The 15,870-nt window shown below is 34.9% G+C and overlaps 1 protein-coding gene and 1 pseudogene across 1 annotated transcript; one reads left to right on the forward strand and one right to left on the reverse strand.

Moving 5' to 3' along the window:
• Window positions 1-1,338: 1,338 nt before the first annotated feature.
• Window positions 1,339-10,470, forward strand: LOC120172822 (transcription elongation factor SPT6 homolog). The gene is made up of 17 exons (XM_039180184.1): window positions 1,339-1,536; window positions 1,644-1,730; window positions 2,169-2,301; window positions 2,464-2,530; window positions 2,818-2,968; window positions 3,058-3,187; window positions 3,285-3,531; window positions 3,626-3,811; window positions 3,902-4,027; window positions 4,138-4,524; window positions 4,593-4,700; window positions 4,792-5,571; window positions 6,027-6,168; window positions 6,289-7,466; window positions 8,242-8,451; window positions 9,043-9,538; window positions 9,945-10,470. Exons 1-17 carry the CDS (start codon window positions 1,506-1,508, stop codon window positions 10,241-10,243), a joined length of 4,758 nt encoding a protein of 1,585 aa, XP_039036115.1. The 5' UTR covers window positions 1,339-1,505; the 3' UTR covers window positions 10,244-10,470.
• Window positions 10,471-13,861: 3,391 nt separating this feature from the next.
• LOC120172845 lies at window positions 13,862-15,670 on the reverse strand (annotated as a pseudogene).
• Window positions 15,671-15,870: the final 200 nt, after the last annotated feature.

Genomic DNA, 15,870 nt, shown 5'->3' on the forward strand with positions numbered 1-15,870 from the left:
TTTTTAGTTTATTCGAACCGGGTTCTAGAGAGACCTCACTTGATTTGAAATTCAACACAATTTTGAGGTAAAAACCCGACCGACTCTCATGATATATATATTATAAAATTTTTATTTTTATCAGATAAAATATAATCTAATTTAAAATATAAAAAGGTGAATTAATGCAATTATTCTCAAATATATAAAATAATTAAATTATTTTTCTTGAATCAAATCAAATTGAATTTTTTTATCCTACAATTAAATCCAATTCAACACATCAATAAAAAAGCCTTTAATTGAAAAGAAAAACATGATTTTATAAAACCAAGTCAAAATTTATCAGAATCGAATCATATATCTTTGACCCCCATCATAATCTTCCTTAACGATTGAAACTAACATTGAATGATGGAAATAAAATAACTACATAATTTTAACAATACAAATAAAAAGTTTAATAACTAAAGTAAAAAGACGATCATAAATTGATGACCAAATCGATATATTTACTAAAATTGAGGTCAAATATAGAAGCCATTGTCTTTACAAAATCCAAGTATCTTACAACTATAATTTCCTTTTATCGACGCTATATATTTTAATCGTTTCAACAAATGTTTCTTTATAATCGGTAGTTTGGAACAGTAGAAGTGTGGGTTTCCCCAATTATTTTTGTAGGGTTTTTGTGGAGCAGATAGCGTTACTGGTTAACAATTTCTATCGACAAGTCTTTCAATTTCCCCTTTTTTTTTCTTGTTTTTGGTTGCGCTGATTCTATCGGAAGCATGGGAAGAATGTCGTCTCAGATGAAGAAGGTTCCCTTTTGCTTTTTGATCCAATCAAATCCCTAGCTTTCCCCCTTTTATCAGATAAAATATAATCTAATTTAAAATATAAAAAGGTGAATTAATGCAATTATTCTCAAATATATAAAATAATTAAATTATTTTTCTTGAATCAAATCAAATTGAATTTTTTTATCCTACAATTAAATCCAATTCAACCCATCAATAAAAAAGCCTTTAATTGAAAAGAAAAACATGATTTTATAAAACCAAGTCAAAATTTATAAGAATCGAATCATATATCTTTGACCCTATCATAATCTTCCTTAACGATTGAAACTAACATTGAATGATGGAAATAAAATAAATACATAATTTTAACAATACAAATAAAAAATAGTTTAATAACTAAAGTAAAAAGACGATCATAAATTGATGACCAAATCGATATATTTACTAAAATTGAGGTCAAATATAGAAGCCATTGTCTTTACAAAATCCAAGTATCTTACAACTATAATTTCCTTTTATCGACGCTATATATTTTAATCGTTTCAACAAAATGTTTCTTTATAATCGGTAGTTTGGAACAGTAGAAGTGTGGGTTTCCCCAATTATTTTAGTAGGGTTTTTGTGGAGCAGATAGCGTTACTGGTTACAATTTCTATCGACAAGTCTTTCAATTTCCCCCTTTTTTTTTCTCTTGTTTTTGGTTGCGCTGATTCTATCGGAAGCATGGGAAGAAATGTCGTCTCAGATGAAGAAGGTTTCCCTTTTGCTTTTTGATCCAATATCAAATCCCTAGCTTTCCCCCCTTTAATTTTCGCTAACGAAAAGTTTATTTATTTTTATTTATGTGTTCAATTCTTGCAGATGAGTTGGAGGTCGACGAGGAAGGAGAGCCCATTGAAGGAGAAGGTCTCAATGAACGTGACCCTGACGAGGAGGATGAGGATGATGGTATTACCTCGTTTTTTGGATCTAATTTATTGTTTATGAACTGCAGAATGGTTTTCTAAATTTTGGGTTTCTGCTGTTTCTAGCTAATTTTTTAAGAGAAATAATGAAAAGGCAAAGAAGATTAGGGCTAAATGGCATGATGGGTATTCTATGTGGGTTTTTTATAAGGTTTTTGCTAATGGTTATTGAATTCATTGTAGTTATTTATTTATTTATTTTGGTTTTAGTTAGTAGATCTAATTTTTCGTTTCAGAACTGGGAATAATTTTGTAATCGCTGAGTTCTTATTGTTTTGTTTATTTTTTTTGAGAAATAGGGAAAAGGAAATCAAAATTAGGGCTAAATGGCATGACGGGTGTTACTTTCGGATTTTTTTGTTGTTCTTTTTTATGTTTCTTGAATTCTGCATAGTTATTTATTTATTTTTTATTTGAGCAGAAGAAGGTCAAGATGAGTATGAGAATGATGGATTCATAGTTGATGATGTGGAGGATGAAGAGGTAGATGAAGATGAAGAGAGGGAAGATAGCGACGAGGAGAGGAGGAAGAAAAAGAAGAAAAGAAAGAAGAAGTTAATATTTTTTCCTTCCTACGATATGAGATTGCTACATTTATCCGAAAGAAAGAATGAATGTTATTTATTGCATTTTTTTTTTGAAAGAAACTTATACGATGCTGTTAGGTCCTACAGCCGGGCATCACAAATTTCTGATGTTTGTATCAATTCTTTCAGGGAAGCTGAGGACCTTGATGAAGATGACTATGAGCTGCTCCGGGAGAATGATGTTAATGTACCAAAGGTTGTAAGATTTTGTTCCCTTGCCTTGATGAAAACATGATGATTGCTAATTTCTAAATTATCTAATCATCTAAGTTTCCAAATGGAAAATTTTACATCATTTAAGTTATTTTCATTGTTGTTGAAATAATGTTAGGGGTAATTCTACTGATTGGTTTTATGACCTGTTGAATAAATTTCGTTATAACAATAAAAAAAAATTAAACTGAAGATAATGGTTCGAATGATGTTTTCTTGCATGGATTGGTTAACTATTTATTTGAGGTTTATGGTGTATTTTTCTTTCAGGGAAGCAAGAAATTTAAGCGTTTGAAAAAGGCTCGTAGAGATTTCGATGAGGCTCAGTTTGGACTATCCGATGACGAGTTTGATGGAAGCATGAAGGGGGGTGCAACTGCTGAAGAAAAGCTTAAGCGTACTCTATTTGGTGACGATGATGGTTTGTTCATTTAGCATATTGTCCATGATCATTAATATTTGGATGCAGTTTTGAAGAACTGTTAATGGTTGGCATTCATAATGTTTTAGGACAACCACTTGAAGATATTGCTGAAGATGAAGAGCCCATAGAAGAGGAAGAAGATGGAGATATGGGTGAAGAAGATGAAATGGCAGACTTTATTGTAGAAGAAGATGAGGAGCATGGAGCTTCTGTTAGGTACAACTTGTGTACTGCATGATATGTACTTATGCTGTCCTTTTTATATATAATTTTGGACTTTGGAGTTCACTTTATTAAATAACTTGTTTTATAGACGGAAGAAGATGAAGAATAAGAAGTCGAGACATGCACCAGATGTGTCATCATCTGCTTTAAAGGAAGCTATAGATATCTTTGGTGATGTGGATGAACTCCTGCTGCTACGGAAACAGGGCTTAGATTCTGTTGAGCAGAAAGAAGGGAAACTTGAAGATCAATTTGAACCTACTGTTCTCTCTGAAAAGTACATGACTGAAAAGGATGACCAAATTCGAATGACTGATATTCCAGAAAGAATGCAGGTTTGTTGAGAAGGTTTTAAAAATGTTCTAGATATATATTTTCCTTTATCACTCCTAATACAAGTTGTGATTGGCTTTACATTTATTTTTCCAGATTTCGGAAGAAAGCACCGGCCCTCCTCCAATAGATGAACTCAGCATAATTGAAGAGAGCACCTGGATATATAACCAACTTATAAATGGTGCTGTACCATTATTTGGTATAGAAAGGAAGGATCATTTTATAGACAAGGATGACATTATGAGATTTTTGGATCTCACACATGTGCAGAAATTAGATGTTAGTACTTACTAACTTGATTGATTAATGACTAATCTGTTACTCTGGTTTATATTTTCTTTGTATTCTAGCATTCTTTCTTGCTTGCAGATTCCCTTTATTGCAATGTATCGCAAGGAGCAGTGCCTTAGTCTGCTACAAGATCCCGAGCAACACGAGGATAATGATATTGATCTGGATAAATGTGAGAAAGCTCCTACAATAAAGTGGCACAGGGTAACTGGACATGTCATGGAACCATGAATATGTTTATTGTGTATCTAATCAAGCCATAATTTAGGAGAAGGTTTACTTTTGTGAATAACAACCACAATGCTTCTGTTTAGGTACTTTGGGCAATTCAGGACCTTGACCGAAAATGGCTGCTGCTTCAAAAGAGAAAGAGTGGTCTCCAGTCACACTATAATAAGCGGTTTGAAGAAGAATCTCGTCGGATATATGATGAAACAAGACTTAACTTGAACCAACAGCTTTTTGAGTCAATTCTTAAAGATCTCAAGGGTGCAGAGTCAGAAAGGGAAGTCGATGATGTTGATGCCAAGTTTAACTTGCATTTCCCACCTGGGGAGGTTGGTGTTGATGAAGGTCAATATAAGAGGCCCAAGAGGAGATCTCAATATAGTATTTGCAATAAGGCTGGCCTGTGGGAGGTTGCAAGCAAGTTTGGATACAGCGCAGAGCAACTTGGGGCGCATCTATCTCTGGAAAAGATGGTGAGTATGATTTTTAGTTTCTGTTACATTGTATTGAGATTTAATGATCTTGCTTCATTTAATTGTAGGAAGATGAGTTTGAAGATGCAAAAGAGACACCCGAGGAGATTGCTTCAAACTTTACATGTGCTATGTTTGAGACTCCACAAGCTGTCCTTAAAGGAGCAAGGCATATGGTATACATGGTTATTCTATAGCAAATACTGTACTATTTGTTGATCATAAATCTTGTACCATGTATAGTTATTTATGGTTTTAATTTCCTAGGCTGTGGTTGAGATTAGCTGTGAGCCTTCTGTCAAGAGATGTGTTCGCAATATCTTTATGGATCATGCTGTAGTATCAACCAGCCCTACTCCTGATGGAAAAATAGCCATTGATTCTTTCCATCAGTTTGGCGGTGTGAAGTGGTTGCGTGAAAAACCCTTGATCAGATTTGATGATGCTCAATGGCTCCTTATCCAGAAGGCTGAAGAGGAGAAGCTTCTTGAAGTAACTATTAAGCTGCCTGAAAAAAATCTTAACAATTTGATTAAAGAATGTAACGAAAATTATCTTAGTAATGGCGTTAGCAAATCTGCTCAACAATGGAATGAGCAGAGAAAGCTGATACTACATGATGCTCTTTTTGGTTTTCTTTTGCCCTCAATGGAGAAAGAAGCAAGGTCCTTGTTGGCGAGTCGAGCTAAGAACTGGTTACTTTTGGAGTATGGCAAGGACTTGTGGAATAAAGTTTCTGTGGGGCCTTATCAAAGGAAAGAAAATGATGTTAATTCCGATGAGGAAACTGCTCCGCGAGTCATGGCTTGCTGTTGGGGCCCCGGGAAGCCAGCAACCACTTTTGTGATGTTGGATTCATCTGGGGAGGTGCTTGATGTGCTTTATACTGCTAATCTTACATTGCGGTCTCAAAATGTGCATGACCAGCAACACAAAAAAAATGACCAGCAACGTGTTTTAAAGTTCATGACTGATCATCAACCACATGTTGTTGTTCTTGGAGCTGTTAATTTGTCTTGTACTCGTTTGAAGGATGATATCTATGAGGTACGCTTATCATTGTTGTGATGTTAGATATTATCGCCTTGCATCTAAAATGATTCTTGCCTTTATCTTTTAGTTTTGTTTTCTTTAGTAATAGACAAAAGTTCTTGTTTTTGGTCTCTACTTGTTAGGTTGTTAATCTTTGCTTTAATATGCCTTAGTCTATATAGTCTTGAGGAGGTAGATTATCCTTCATCAAGTGCATGAATCATTTTAGAATTTATAATTGTTTTTGACTAAAGATGATTCAGTCGGATTCTGAGTCTAATTTCTTAAAGCTTTGAGGAGGTAGATTACCTTTCATTGTGCTGGCCAAGTGTCCGGTGATCAATGTGATATATTTCTCATATGGTTGGTCGATTTTTTAATGTTGCTTATTTTGTTGTTTTCTGCTATATTTCTCATATAGTTGGTCGATTTTTGAATGTTGCTTATTTTGTTGTTTTCTTCTTTACCAGATTATTTTTAAGATGGTGGAGGAAAATCCTAGAGATGTTGGGCATGAAATGGATGAGCTGAGCATTGTGTATGGGGATGAATCTCTACCCCGGCTCTATGAAAATTCTAGGATTTCGTCAGATCAGCTCCCTGGTCAGTCAGGTAAAATAGATTCTCATATTCACAAAATAATACCCATCTTTGTGGAACTTTTTCCTAGTAAAATTCTTATCCATCTTTGTCTGTTGAAGATGTTTTGTCTTTTATTATGAATGATGCCAGGCATTGTTAGGCGGGCTGTTGGGCTTGGGCGCTATCTCCAAAATCCGTTAGCGATGGTTGCCACTTTGTGTGGACCAGGGAAGGAGATACTCTCCTGGAAGCTTAATCCTCTGGAAAACTTTCTCACAGCTGATGAGAAGTATAATTTGGTTGAACAGGTTTTGGTTGATGTCACAAACCAGGTGGGCCTTGATGCTAATTTGGCTGCAAGTCATGAGTGGTGGTTTGCACCTTTGCAATTCATTTCTGGTCTTGGGCCTAGAAAGGCGGCATCACTGCAGAGATCACTGGTAAGAGTCGGAACAATTTTTACGAGGAAGGACTTTCTGTCTACCCATGGACTTGATAGGAGGGTGTTTGTCAATGCGGTAGCCTTTCTGCGTGTCAGACGAAGTGGGCTTGCTGCCAACAGCAGCCAGTTCATTGATTTGTTGGATGACTCTAGAATACATCCGGAATCTTATCTTGTTGCCCAAGAGTTGGCCAAAGATGTTTATGATGAGGATCTTAAGGGCGACAATGACGATGAGGATGCATTGGAGATGGCAATAGAACATGTTAGGGATCGGCCTGGTTTGTTGAGAAGGCTTCGAATTGATAACTATCTTAAAAGCAAAAGCAAGGAGCGGCAAAGTAAGAGGGAGACCTTTTATGATATAAAAAGGGAATTAATTCAGGGTTTCCAGGATTGGCGTAAACCGTATAAGGAGCCAAATCAGGATGAGGAGTTCTTCATGATTTCAGGTGAAACTGAGGATACCCTTGCAGAAGGCCGAATTGTGCAAGCTACGGTACGCAGAGTGCAAGGAGGGCGAGCTATATGTGCACTTGAATCTGGATTGACTGGGATGATTATGAAAGAAGACTATGCAGATGATTGGAGAGATATGGTCGAGTTATCTGACAGGCTGCATGAAGGTGACATACTGACCTGTAAGATTAAATCAATTCAGAAGAATAGGTATCAGGTGTTCCTGGTTTGCAAAGATAGTGAGATGAGAAGCAATCGACACCAGCATGTCCAGAACCTGGATCCCTACTACCATGAGGAGCAAAGTAGCCTACAAAGTGAGGAGGAGAAAGCTCGTAAAAAGAAGGAGCTGGCAAAGAAGCATTTTAAGCCCAGGATGATTGTCCATCCACGCTTTCAAAATATTACTGCTGATGAAGCTATGGCGGTATGTAACAAGTAATGAATCTCTTAAGTTAGCGAAGATTCTGTTGAATTGAATTTATTATATAAAGAAAAAAAAAACACCCATAAATACACAAAACTACCCCTCCCCCACCCAAGTTTTGTCAAGGGGTGTGTGCAAAGACAATGTATTTGTGCCTTAATGCAATGCACCATAAGCATCTCTAAACCCATTCGGGTAAGGCACATTGATGAGGCGTACATGAGGTGCATAGAAGACGGCAGGCATAAAAAACCTGTACCGTTGAAGCTCTTCAATTTATTCTATTTTTAACTTTCATTGTTAATTCTACTCGTAAGAATGGGCACATCAAAATCTACTTCTCATTTCTTGAGTATTCAACCATAGACATGGGATCATAAGGAAACCATGCATACTAGACAATGTAAGAAAAGGATACCTAGCTTGTTTTGTTAAAAGCATATATATATATATATATATATACACACACGAGACATACAAATACAGACTAATATACTTGAATCACCTTGAGTCAGACGAGTGTTGTTTTTTGCATCTTGTGCCTTGGTAATATTAATGTTCTAGCACCTAGGATGTGCTTTGCACCCTTGACAACACTGCACATCCCTATTGATTTAAATCTTTTGTGAATCTGTCGCACATCAGGCAGCCTTTTGGATGAATTTATAATCCAAGCTTGCTTTTGAGTTTTGATTGCTTCAATTGAATCATTCTCAATGCTTCCTTTTCTTCCTTTTACACTTATGCTTATTTTGGCTTTTAATATGTTGGACAGTATTTATCTGACAAGGAGCCTGGAGAAAGTATTGTCCGTCCCAGTTCTCGTGGACCTTCTTATTTGACTTTAACTCTCAAAGTTTATGACGGTGTTTATGCTCACAAAGATATAGTTGAAGGTGGAAAAGAACACAAGGACGTCACCAGTCTGCTTCGCATTGGGAAGACATTAAAACTTGGGGAAGACACTTTCGAAGACTTGGATGAGGTAGGTCTATCTTGAAAATGCTTTTTTCCCTGATATAGCCCTTAAACTTTGAAGGGATGTGAATTAAGTGGAAATAAGCAAATAAGCATAGTGCCGAATGAGAGTTAGGTTGCAGTGGGAGTCTTTTCTAGTTGTAAAACTAACTGATTATAAACTGAAGGATGAACTTTGGAATTTCACCACATGGGTTAAAAAATTAATTGTTATTTTATTGTATCACCATACAAAAAATCTGCCTGTCTTTTGAATTTTAATAAATTTCGAGGTACTCTTTTCCTCCTTCCTCTACTTTTTGGCATACCTTGTCGTGTGCCGAAAAGTATGAAGGGGTTTTTTTTAACGAGATCACCTACTCTTATAAAAAAAAAAATCTGCCTGTACATGCTTTAAATCTCGAGTTCCATTAGACAATTCTAAATTTGAAATTAATTATTGTTCTCGAGTAGGAAAAATGTCATGGTTGGCCCCTTTACTAATAAACTGATAAAACTTTTACTATAATCTTAGAGAGATTAGCATATGAGATACTATGTTGTAGAGGCATCAAAATCCATGTAATGGAAATGTGTGTTGATTAAATTTAAATTGCAGGTAATGGATCGGTATGTTGATCCCCTTGTTTCTCATCTGAAGGCAATGCTGAGTTATCGTAAGTTCAGGAGGGGAACTAAAGCAGAGGTTGATGAGCTTTTAAGGATTGAGAAATCAGAGTATCCTATGAGGATTGTGTATTGTTTCGGCATTTCTCATGAACATCCAGGCACTTTCATTCTTTCTTATATACGGAGTACAAATCCGCATCATGAGTATGTCGGCTTATATCCCAAGGGATTCAAGTTCAGGAAAAGGATGTTTGAGGACATTGATCGTCTAGTTGCATATTTCCAGAGGCATATTGATGATCCACAACAGGAGTCGGCTCAATCAATTAGATCAGTTGCAGCGATGGTACCAATGCGGAGCCCTGCTGCTGGAGGTTCTGCAGGGGCATCTACTGGTGGTAGTTGGGGTGGTTCAACCAATGAAGTTGGTTGGAGAGGCCAATCTTTTGACAGGGGTCAATCTTCCACCCCAGGGTCAAGAACAGGTAATCTTTCAACATGACAATTTTGGATGTGATACAATTATTCAAATTGATAAAATATTTCTTGTTTGGTTATTTTTTGGAGAATTATTGTTGGAATTTCATTTTTTGAATAGTATTATTGAGGTAAATATTAAAAATATTATTTGTTTAAAAGTTGTCTATTTAAAACTATTAATTTTTAATACTAATAAAAAGGTCACTCCTACTCAAGAAAATCATGGATAATTGTGAAGTTCTGCTTGTTCTATGGACAAACTTTGAGTTGAACAACTATGAAAAGTGCAAACATCTAGATTCTGCTGCGTTTACGTTATGCATTTTGTACATTCAGGTGTTTTTCCCGTCCCTGGGTTGTTTGTCTACACCTTTTTGTCTAATCTTTACCACGTTTATTTGTTGTTATAAGGCCGAAACGATTACAGAAATAGCAGTAGCCGAGATGGGCATCCAAGTGGTGTACCACGGCCCTATGGTGGGCGTGGACGTGGTAGGGGTTCATACAACAGCAGCAGAGGTCATAACGAGGGGCAGGATTCATCATACAGCGAAACTACGAAACGGGATTCAGTTAACAAGAGAGGAGAAGATAGCTGGGGTAATTTCCCAGGTGCTAAAGTTCAAAACTCTCCAGGTAGGGAAGCTTTCCCTGGTGGCTGGAGTGGTAGTGCTGGAACCGAAAGTGGAAGTGGGAGTGTTTGGCAATGACTGACGATGACGATTCGTCCACAAACGTAACCACCGTGGCGTAGGTGGTTGGTGAAGACTGAAGAGGTGAGCAATGTATAACCTTGGTAGGTGCAGGGTTTGGTTTTGAATTAAGTGTTGGATTTGCTGACTGAATAATACATTGAAAACATGTACTTCATAGCATGTATATGTAATGTTATCCATGTACCGATTAAACGCTTGAGTGACTAAATGACATGTTGAATCATACACATGGCCAATGTATATTTTTTGTCCTGAATATTGTTTCTCAGTATCAGCCAAAGATGAATTTTATTTTTTTATTTATAAAAACTTACCTTTTAAATATGGTGAGTTTTCTTCAACAATTTCATTGAATTCGAGATGTACGATGATGACGTAGATGATGCTTATCAATTTCAATAATATAACACTCTTTACATTCAAATTATTACTATATTTTTAGTAAACATGGATGAATTATGAAGTATAATGGAAAAGGAGTTTTCATATGCCTTGATAGACTATTTTCTTAAATATTAAAATTCTTTTTTTCCCAATTGTCAGCAAAATTGATATATATTAGTATAAAGGCATTATTATTTTAAATTTATTTGTGATTTTGTTTTCCAGGCGATATAAGTACATATTAGTTTATCTTCAGTACCATGATAGTCGTCATTCTAATATATCAACATGGAAACTCTTGCAAGGTTCATAGCAGTTTGAGTACACATCCCTTTGATTTTCGTTCATCTTTTTCCAAGCTTCATCTTTTTCCAAAGTTTGCTTCCCCCTTTATTATTCTTGATTCATTTATTTTTCTCCAATTAAATAAATACAACACTCCAATCAGAGATTAATATACGTCACAATCTGATTAGAAGATTAAATTTATTGAGTTAAATTAATAAAATGTGTAAGTATGGAAGATCAAATGTGTAATTAAGCCAATTCTATTAACTGTCATGTTAATTCCTCCTTCAAATGTTAACATGTGGATTGATCGATATCATTTAAATAGTTAAATGATAATTGATAAAATTAAAAGATCGATAGTTAAATTAAAATATGTCCATAGTTCCGTGGTCATAGATATAGTTTACCATAGTTTTTCTAGTTAGATCAATGTCAGTACTAAATTTCAGAAATTGAAAGAAAAGAGACTCAATTCCTATTAACATTGAAAGGAAAGGACTAAGTTCGTTGGAAGACCAACGAATGATACGAGGGTAGTATTCCTTCATGCCTCTTTTGTTATATGATGTGTTGCCAAATACGCATGACCAAGGAGTACAGGACCCGATTTTGAAATCCAGGCATTCTCAATCTACTCTTCTAATAATTTTAAAATAAAATGTTAATAATTAAAATGTTTCAAGAAAATAATTAAGATTCAAAATAATTATTTAATCAAATATTAAGAATTTTTTCTCCAAATGAAATGTTAGAAACTAATATGCTAAAAAAATTCAAAATGATTTTTTTTATCAAATAATAATAATTTTTTGGTATTATACCTAAAGGAAAAGGAAAAAAAGTCACTTCGCTGTAAAGGGACTCAACTATAGTCAAAAAATCATTTTGACCATCAATGTTTTAATTTAATCAATTAGGCTATCTAACTATTTAAATACTTTAATCAATCCACTGACCGTTAACTTTTAAGGGAGAAAATGAAATGGCTGTTATAATTTAACTGAGGGAATGACATCTCAATTAATTTTTTGATTTAATTATATATTTAGTCATTGTTACTTATTTAAGAGGTCAATTTGATCTTAATTTTAATTAAATTTAATAAATTGATCCTCTAATTAAATTGAGACATATGTCAGTCTCTAACTAGATGGTTAATTTTTTTTTTTTTTTGAAAAACTCTAAATTATTATTATTTTTCAAAATAACCCAAAAATCTATCTAAAATCTAAAAAAATATTCCAAACTTTTTCAAGTCTCTAATTTCAAACACCCATTACCGTTGCAGGTAATAGTCGACACCTTCTCCAAACGGTCACCCACTCGTCGCCGACCACCTAGTGACCGACCGTTGCCCTTGTAGTTTCAGTTTTTGGAATGGGTGCCGTTGGCCTTGCTGTTGCTGAAGATGCAAGGATTTGTAAGGCATTTAGGATCATCGTTGATCTGAATCCGAGAAGATTCGAAGAAGCTAAGAGGTTTGGGATTACAAAGTTTTTGAATCCAAAAGACTACGACATGATCCATTTGGATGCTTAAGGAATTAATGTTGCTGCATATTGCTCTAAATTACTCATCACCCGTGTTGCATCTCTCTTTACGCTTGCTTTACCCATTGCAACCCCAAACACAGATTCAAGGATTTTCTTTCTTAAAGAAAGTGAAGATTCAAATGTTTTTACTTTGTATGAATGTTAAAGTTAAAATTTGGAATTTTTACTTTGTGTGAAGATTCAAAGAAAGAAGACAATCGTTTCTCAAATTGCAGTTATGACCATCCATTCCCTGCTAATTTTGCCATCTCTCGAATCTCTTTCATTCATATTTCTTCATCAGATTTTTTTGTCATCTCTTTCACTGTAAGTTTGGTTTTCACTCTTTTTTTTATCCCTTTGAACTTTCTCTATTTTCTCCACTAATCCATTAATCTGTAAATTTGGAGATTTACGGGCGACAAGAAGGGGGTGGCCGGCAGTAGAATCCGACGAACGATTGATAGGCGGCCGACGGAGGGGGTTGGCGGGGAGACCAGCGACAGAGTTGATACTGTGGGTTTAGGGATTTTAGGGGTCCTTTTGACATTTTAGTAATTTTTGTGATTTTTTTCTAGATAATAATATTTTTAAGTTTTTTAAATAAATTATAAAAATGATACATGTCATAATTTTTGGGATTTTTTCTAGATAATAATTAAATAAATTATTTATAAATTTAACTATCAATTAGAGACAGACATGTGTCACAATTTAATTAGATCTGATATGAAGTAACAAGGATAATTTGACATCATATGTAAGTAACAAGGACCAAATATATAATTATTCAAAATGTTATATGAGATGTCATTCTCTTAATAAATTTTAAGATATTCTCCGTTAAAAATTAATGATCAATAGATTGAAGTGTGAAGCGTTTAATCAAAACATAATTAAAATAATTTTTGATCATGACCATAATTTTTGACCATCTGAGATCGCAATATAATTTTGGGTTTGTATTTGATGGAATCGTAATAGCATGATATAAATTAAATATCTTAATACATGCCATATCAATTCAATACTTAAATTAAATAAGAAATTTGAACGATTCAATTTGGAAAAGATTCAAATAAAGTTTAAATTATAAAATAAGACAATCAATTCGATGAACTTAAATTTTTTAATTTGATTAGACTTGACTTGAACAAATACTAAATTCCAGGGGTTTAAATAACGACAATGGTTGGAATAATAGCAACCGATATATAATGGGAAAAGTGCCATCCGAAACAATTATTGCACAACATAATACCTGCAATGATCGTAATAACATATGCTATTTTTGCAATTGCAATAAACACAATGAAACAAAAAACATAACTACAACCGCAATTTAAATCTCTGCTCACTCGTATCCATATACGAGTAAATTTGCAACTAGCATTAACTTATATACTTACGCTGAAGCACATCTTAGCTCTTCCTGGTGCATGGCTTGGACTAAGTTGAAATCAGCAGGCTCTAAAATAATGGGAATTTTGTCCTTGTTTTGCCCATACACATCTGTGAACTATCTAGCTTCCATTTCCAACCTTTTCATCCTCCAATTTAGAGGAAGCTCCAAGCAAGCATCAAAAAGATACCGGTCGTCGTCATCCGGCTTCGAACATTGTTTGAAAAGTTTAGCTGCTGATTCTCTTGCATTCTCCAGGTTTTTTTCACCTTCTACTAACAGGTATGAAGCCTCATGCAGGCAGAGGCGGGGCTAGAGGCAGCACAACTTGTGCGACAGAACAGCGTCCCAGAATAGTAAGGGCCCCAAAAAAATAAATTTATTACAATAAAATTCTCATTTTTTTTTGAGTCTAACTCCACTTTACGAGAAATGAGCTTATCTTCATGATCTCCTATCCACACCGTTAGGATTTGAGTTAATAATATCACCAATCTCCCTATATATATGCATTCAAGCTTTGCAATTTTTACTAAGAAAATTATAAGATCTAGAAATTCAATAAAAATTTTAAAAATAATTGAGATTTAAGGGATTCCTTTTAAGAATTTACACATGTCCTCCAACGTCCTAACCCGGCCTGCATGCAGGTTGAGCAGTCGCTTGCAGTCGTGGGATAACTTGCTTTAAAGTTTCCTTCCTCATCCATGAAACTAGAGAAAACATTTATTACATGTAAAATGAATTTAATTATTATGTAAACTAAGACATCCGAGTTTGATTAATCTTTGTTGTTTGACATAATGACAAAAGGAAAATACCTCTAAAATTTGATTAAAATTCGTTTTAGCCTCTTCTTTTTTAGCATTTCGAAAATTGGCTATAACGTTTATTTTGGGGTAAAAATGCTCCCTCTGCGAATAGAAATTATTTGCTAACAAGTGGTCAATGCTCTAAAATAGGGCATTTTTTGTCCTAAAATAAAATGATGTCGTTAGGGGTCTTTTTGTACTAAATAAAAGATTGAGGACCAAAATACTCCAAAAGAAAGGGAGTAAGGGCCAAAATGCTCTAACAAAAAGAATAAGGGTTAAAGTGTTTATTTAATCAAACGTTAAAAGTCTTTTTGTCCTAAAAAGAAACATTGGCAGCAAAATATTCTTAAGAAAAAAGAATAAATACCAAAATTACTATTTAATCAAATTTAACACTTATTTTACATTATGGCTTCTTGATTTTACCTTGGTTGACCTGGTATCCATGTTGTATAAGCAGCCTAAATTCAAGAGCTGTAGCATATAAATTGTGTTTCTTCCGTGCAAGAATGCTTGGATCATCGGTGTTTATAATATTCTTGAAAGTGGTGGTTATCTCATGTTCAGTGTGATGGGACAATCCTAGTCTTGGAAAGGCATCAATAAGCTGAAGTTTCTCCAATGGATGGATCCACCGCATTATCAGCAATCATCCTCACTTCTTCCTTGACTTTACTTGCTCCTTCATCCTAAGAGCACATAGGGAAGAAATGAGTCGTATACATTCACACACAAGCATACATACCTCGAGATAACCATTCTGAAGTGACTGAAGATACTCATAATCCCAAATCGGAGGATGGTAATCAGCGGATCATCGAACGACGACGTCTTCGCCATTAGTTTTGGTGGTTGTAGCTTCAGTTTGTGAAGCACAAGAAACAATGTGCAAGCTATGGAAGCTTGAGATGGGTTTCCTTTGTGGCTGTTTGGGGAAGGTACACATGGGGAATGAAGTAAACAGGCAAGCCAAGAATAGATATAAATGGATAGACATTAAAAGTTCTATTTATTTCAACTCATTGGTGGACTGGAGTCTACGGCATCAGACCCAAATAGAACAGGAAACGTACTCTCCTCTGCTCTCGTACAAGAAATGGGGAAAAGTACGGCTCCTTACTCAAAATTCATGTTAAAACTTGGAGAGAAAAAAGAGACATCAACAGGTGTAAGCTAAAAGGTGTTAGTCATCCTGAA

Source organism: Hibiscus syriacus, unplaced genomic scaffold (genome assembly GCF_006381635.1).
Source record: "Hibiscus syriacus cultivar Baekdansim isolate YM2019G1 unplaced genomic scaffold, ASM638163v2 tig00111881_pilon, whole genome shotgun sequence".
NCBI lineage: Eukaryota > Viridiplantae > Streptophyta > Magnoliopsida > Malvales > Malvaceae > Hibiscus > Hibiscus syriacus.

What these genes read in the sequence shown, in the direction of transcription:
- LOC120172822 (XM_039180184.1), top strand. Translation starts at nt 1,506, where the DNA reads ATGGGAAGAAATGTCGTCTCAGATGAAGAAG. An exon ending in AAGAAGAAAAGAAAGAAGAA is followed by an intron (nt 2,302 to 2,463) that starts GTTAATATTTTT and finishes CAATTCTTTCAG; the next exon opens with GGAAGCTGAGGACCTTGATG. An exon ending in ATCTATCTCTGGAAAAGATG is followed by an intron (nt 4,525 to 4,592) that starts GTGAGTATGATT and finishes ATTTAATTGTAG; the next exon opens with GAAGATGAGTTTGAAGATGC.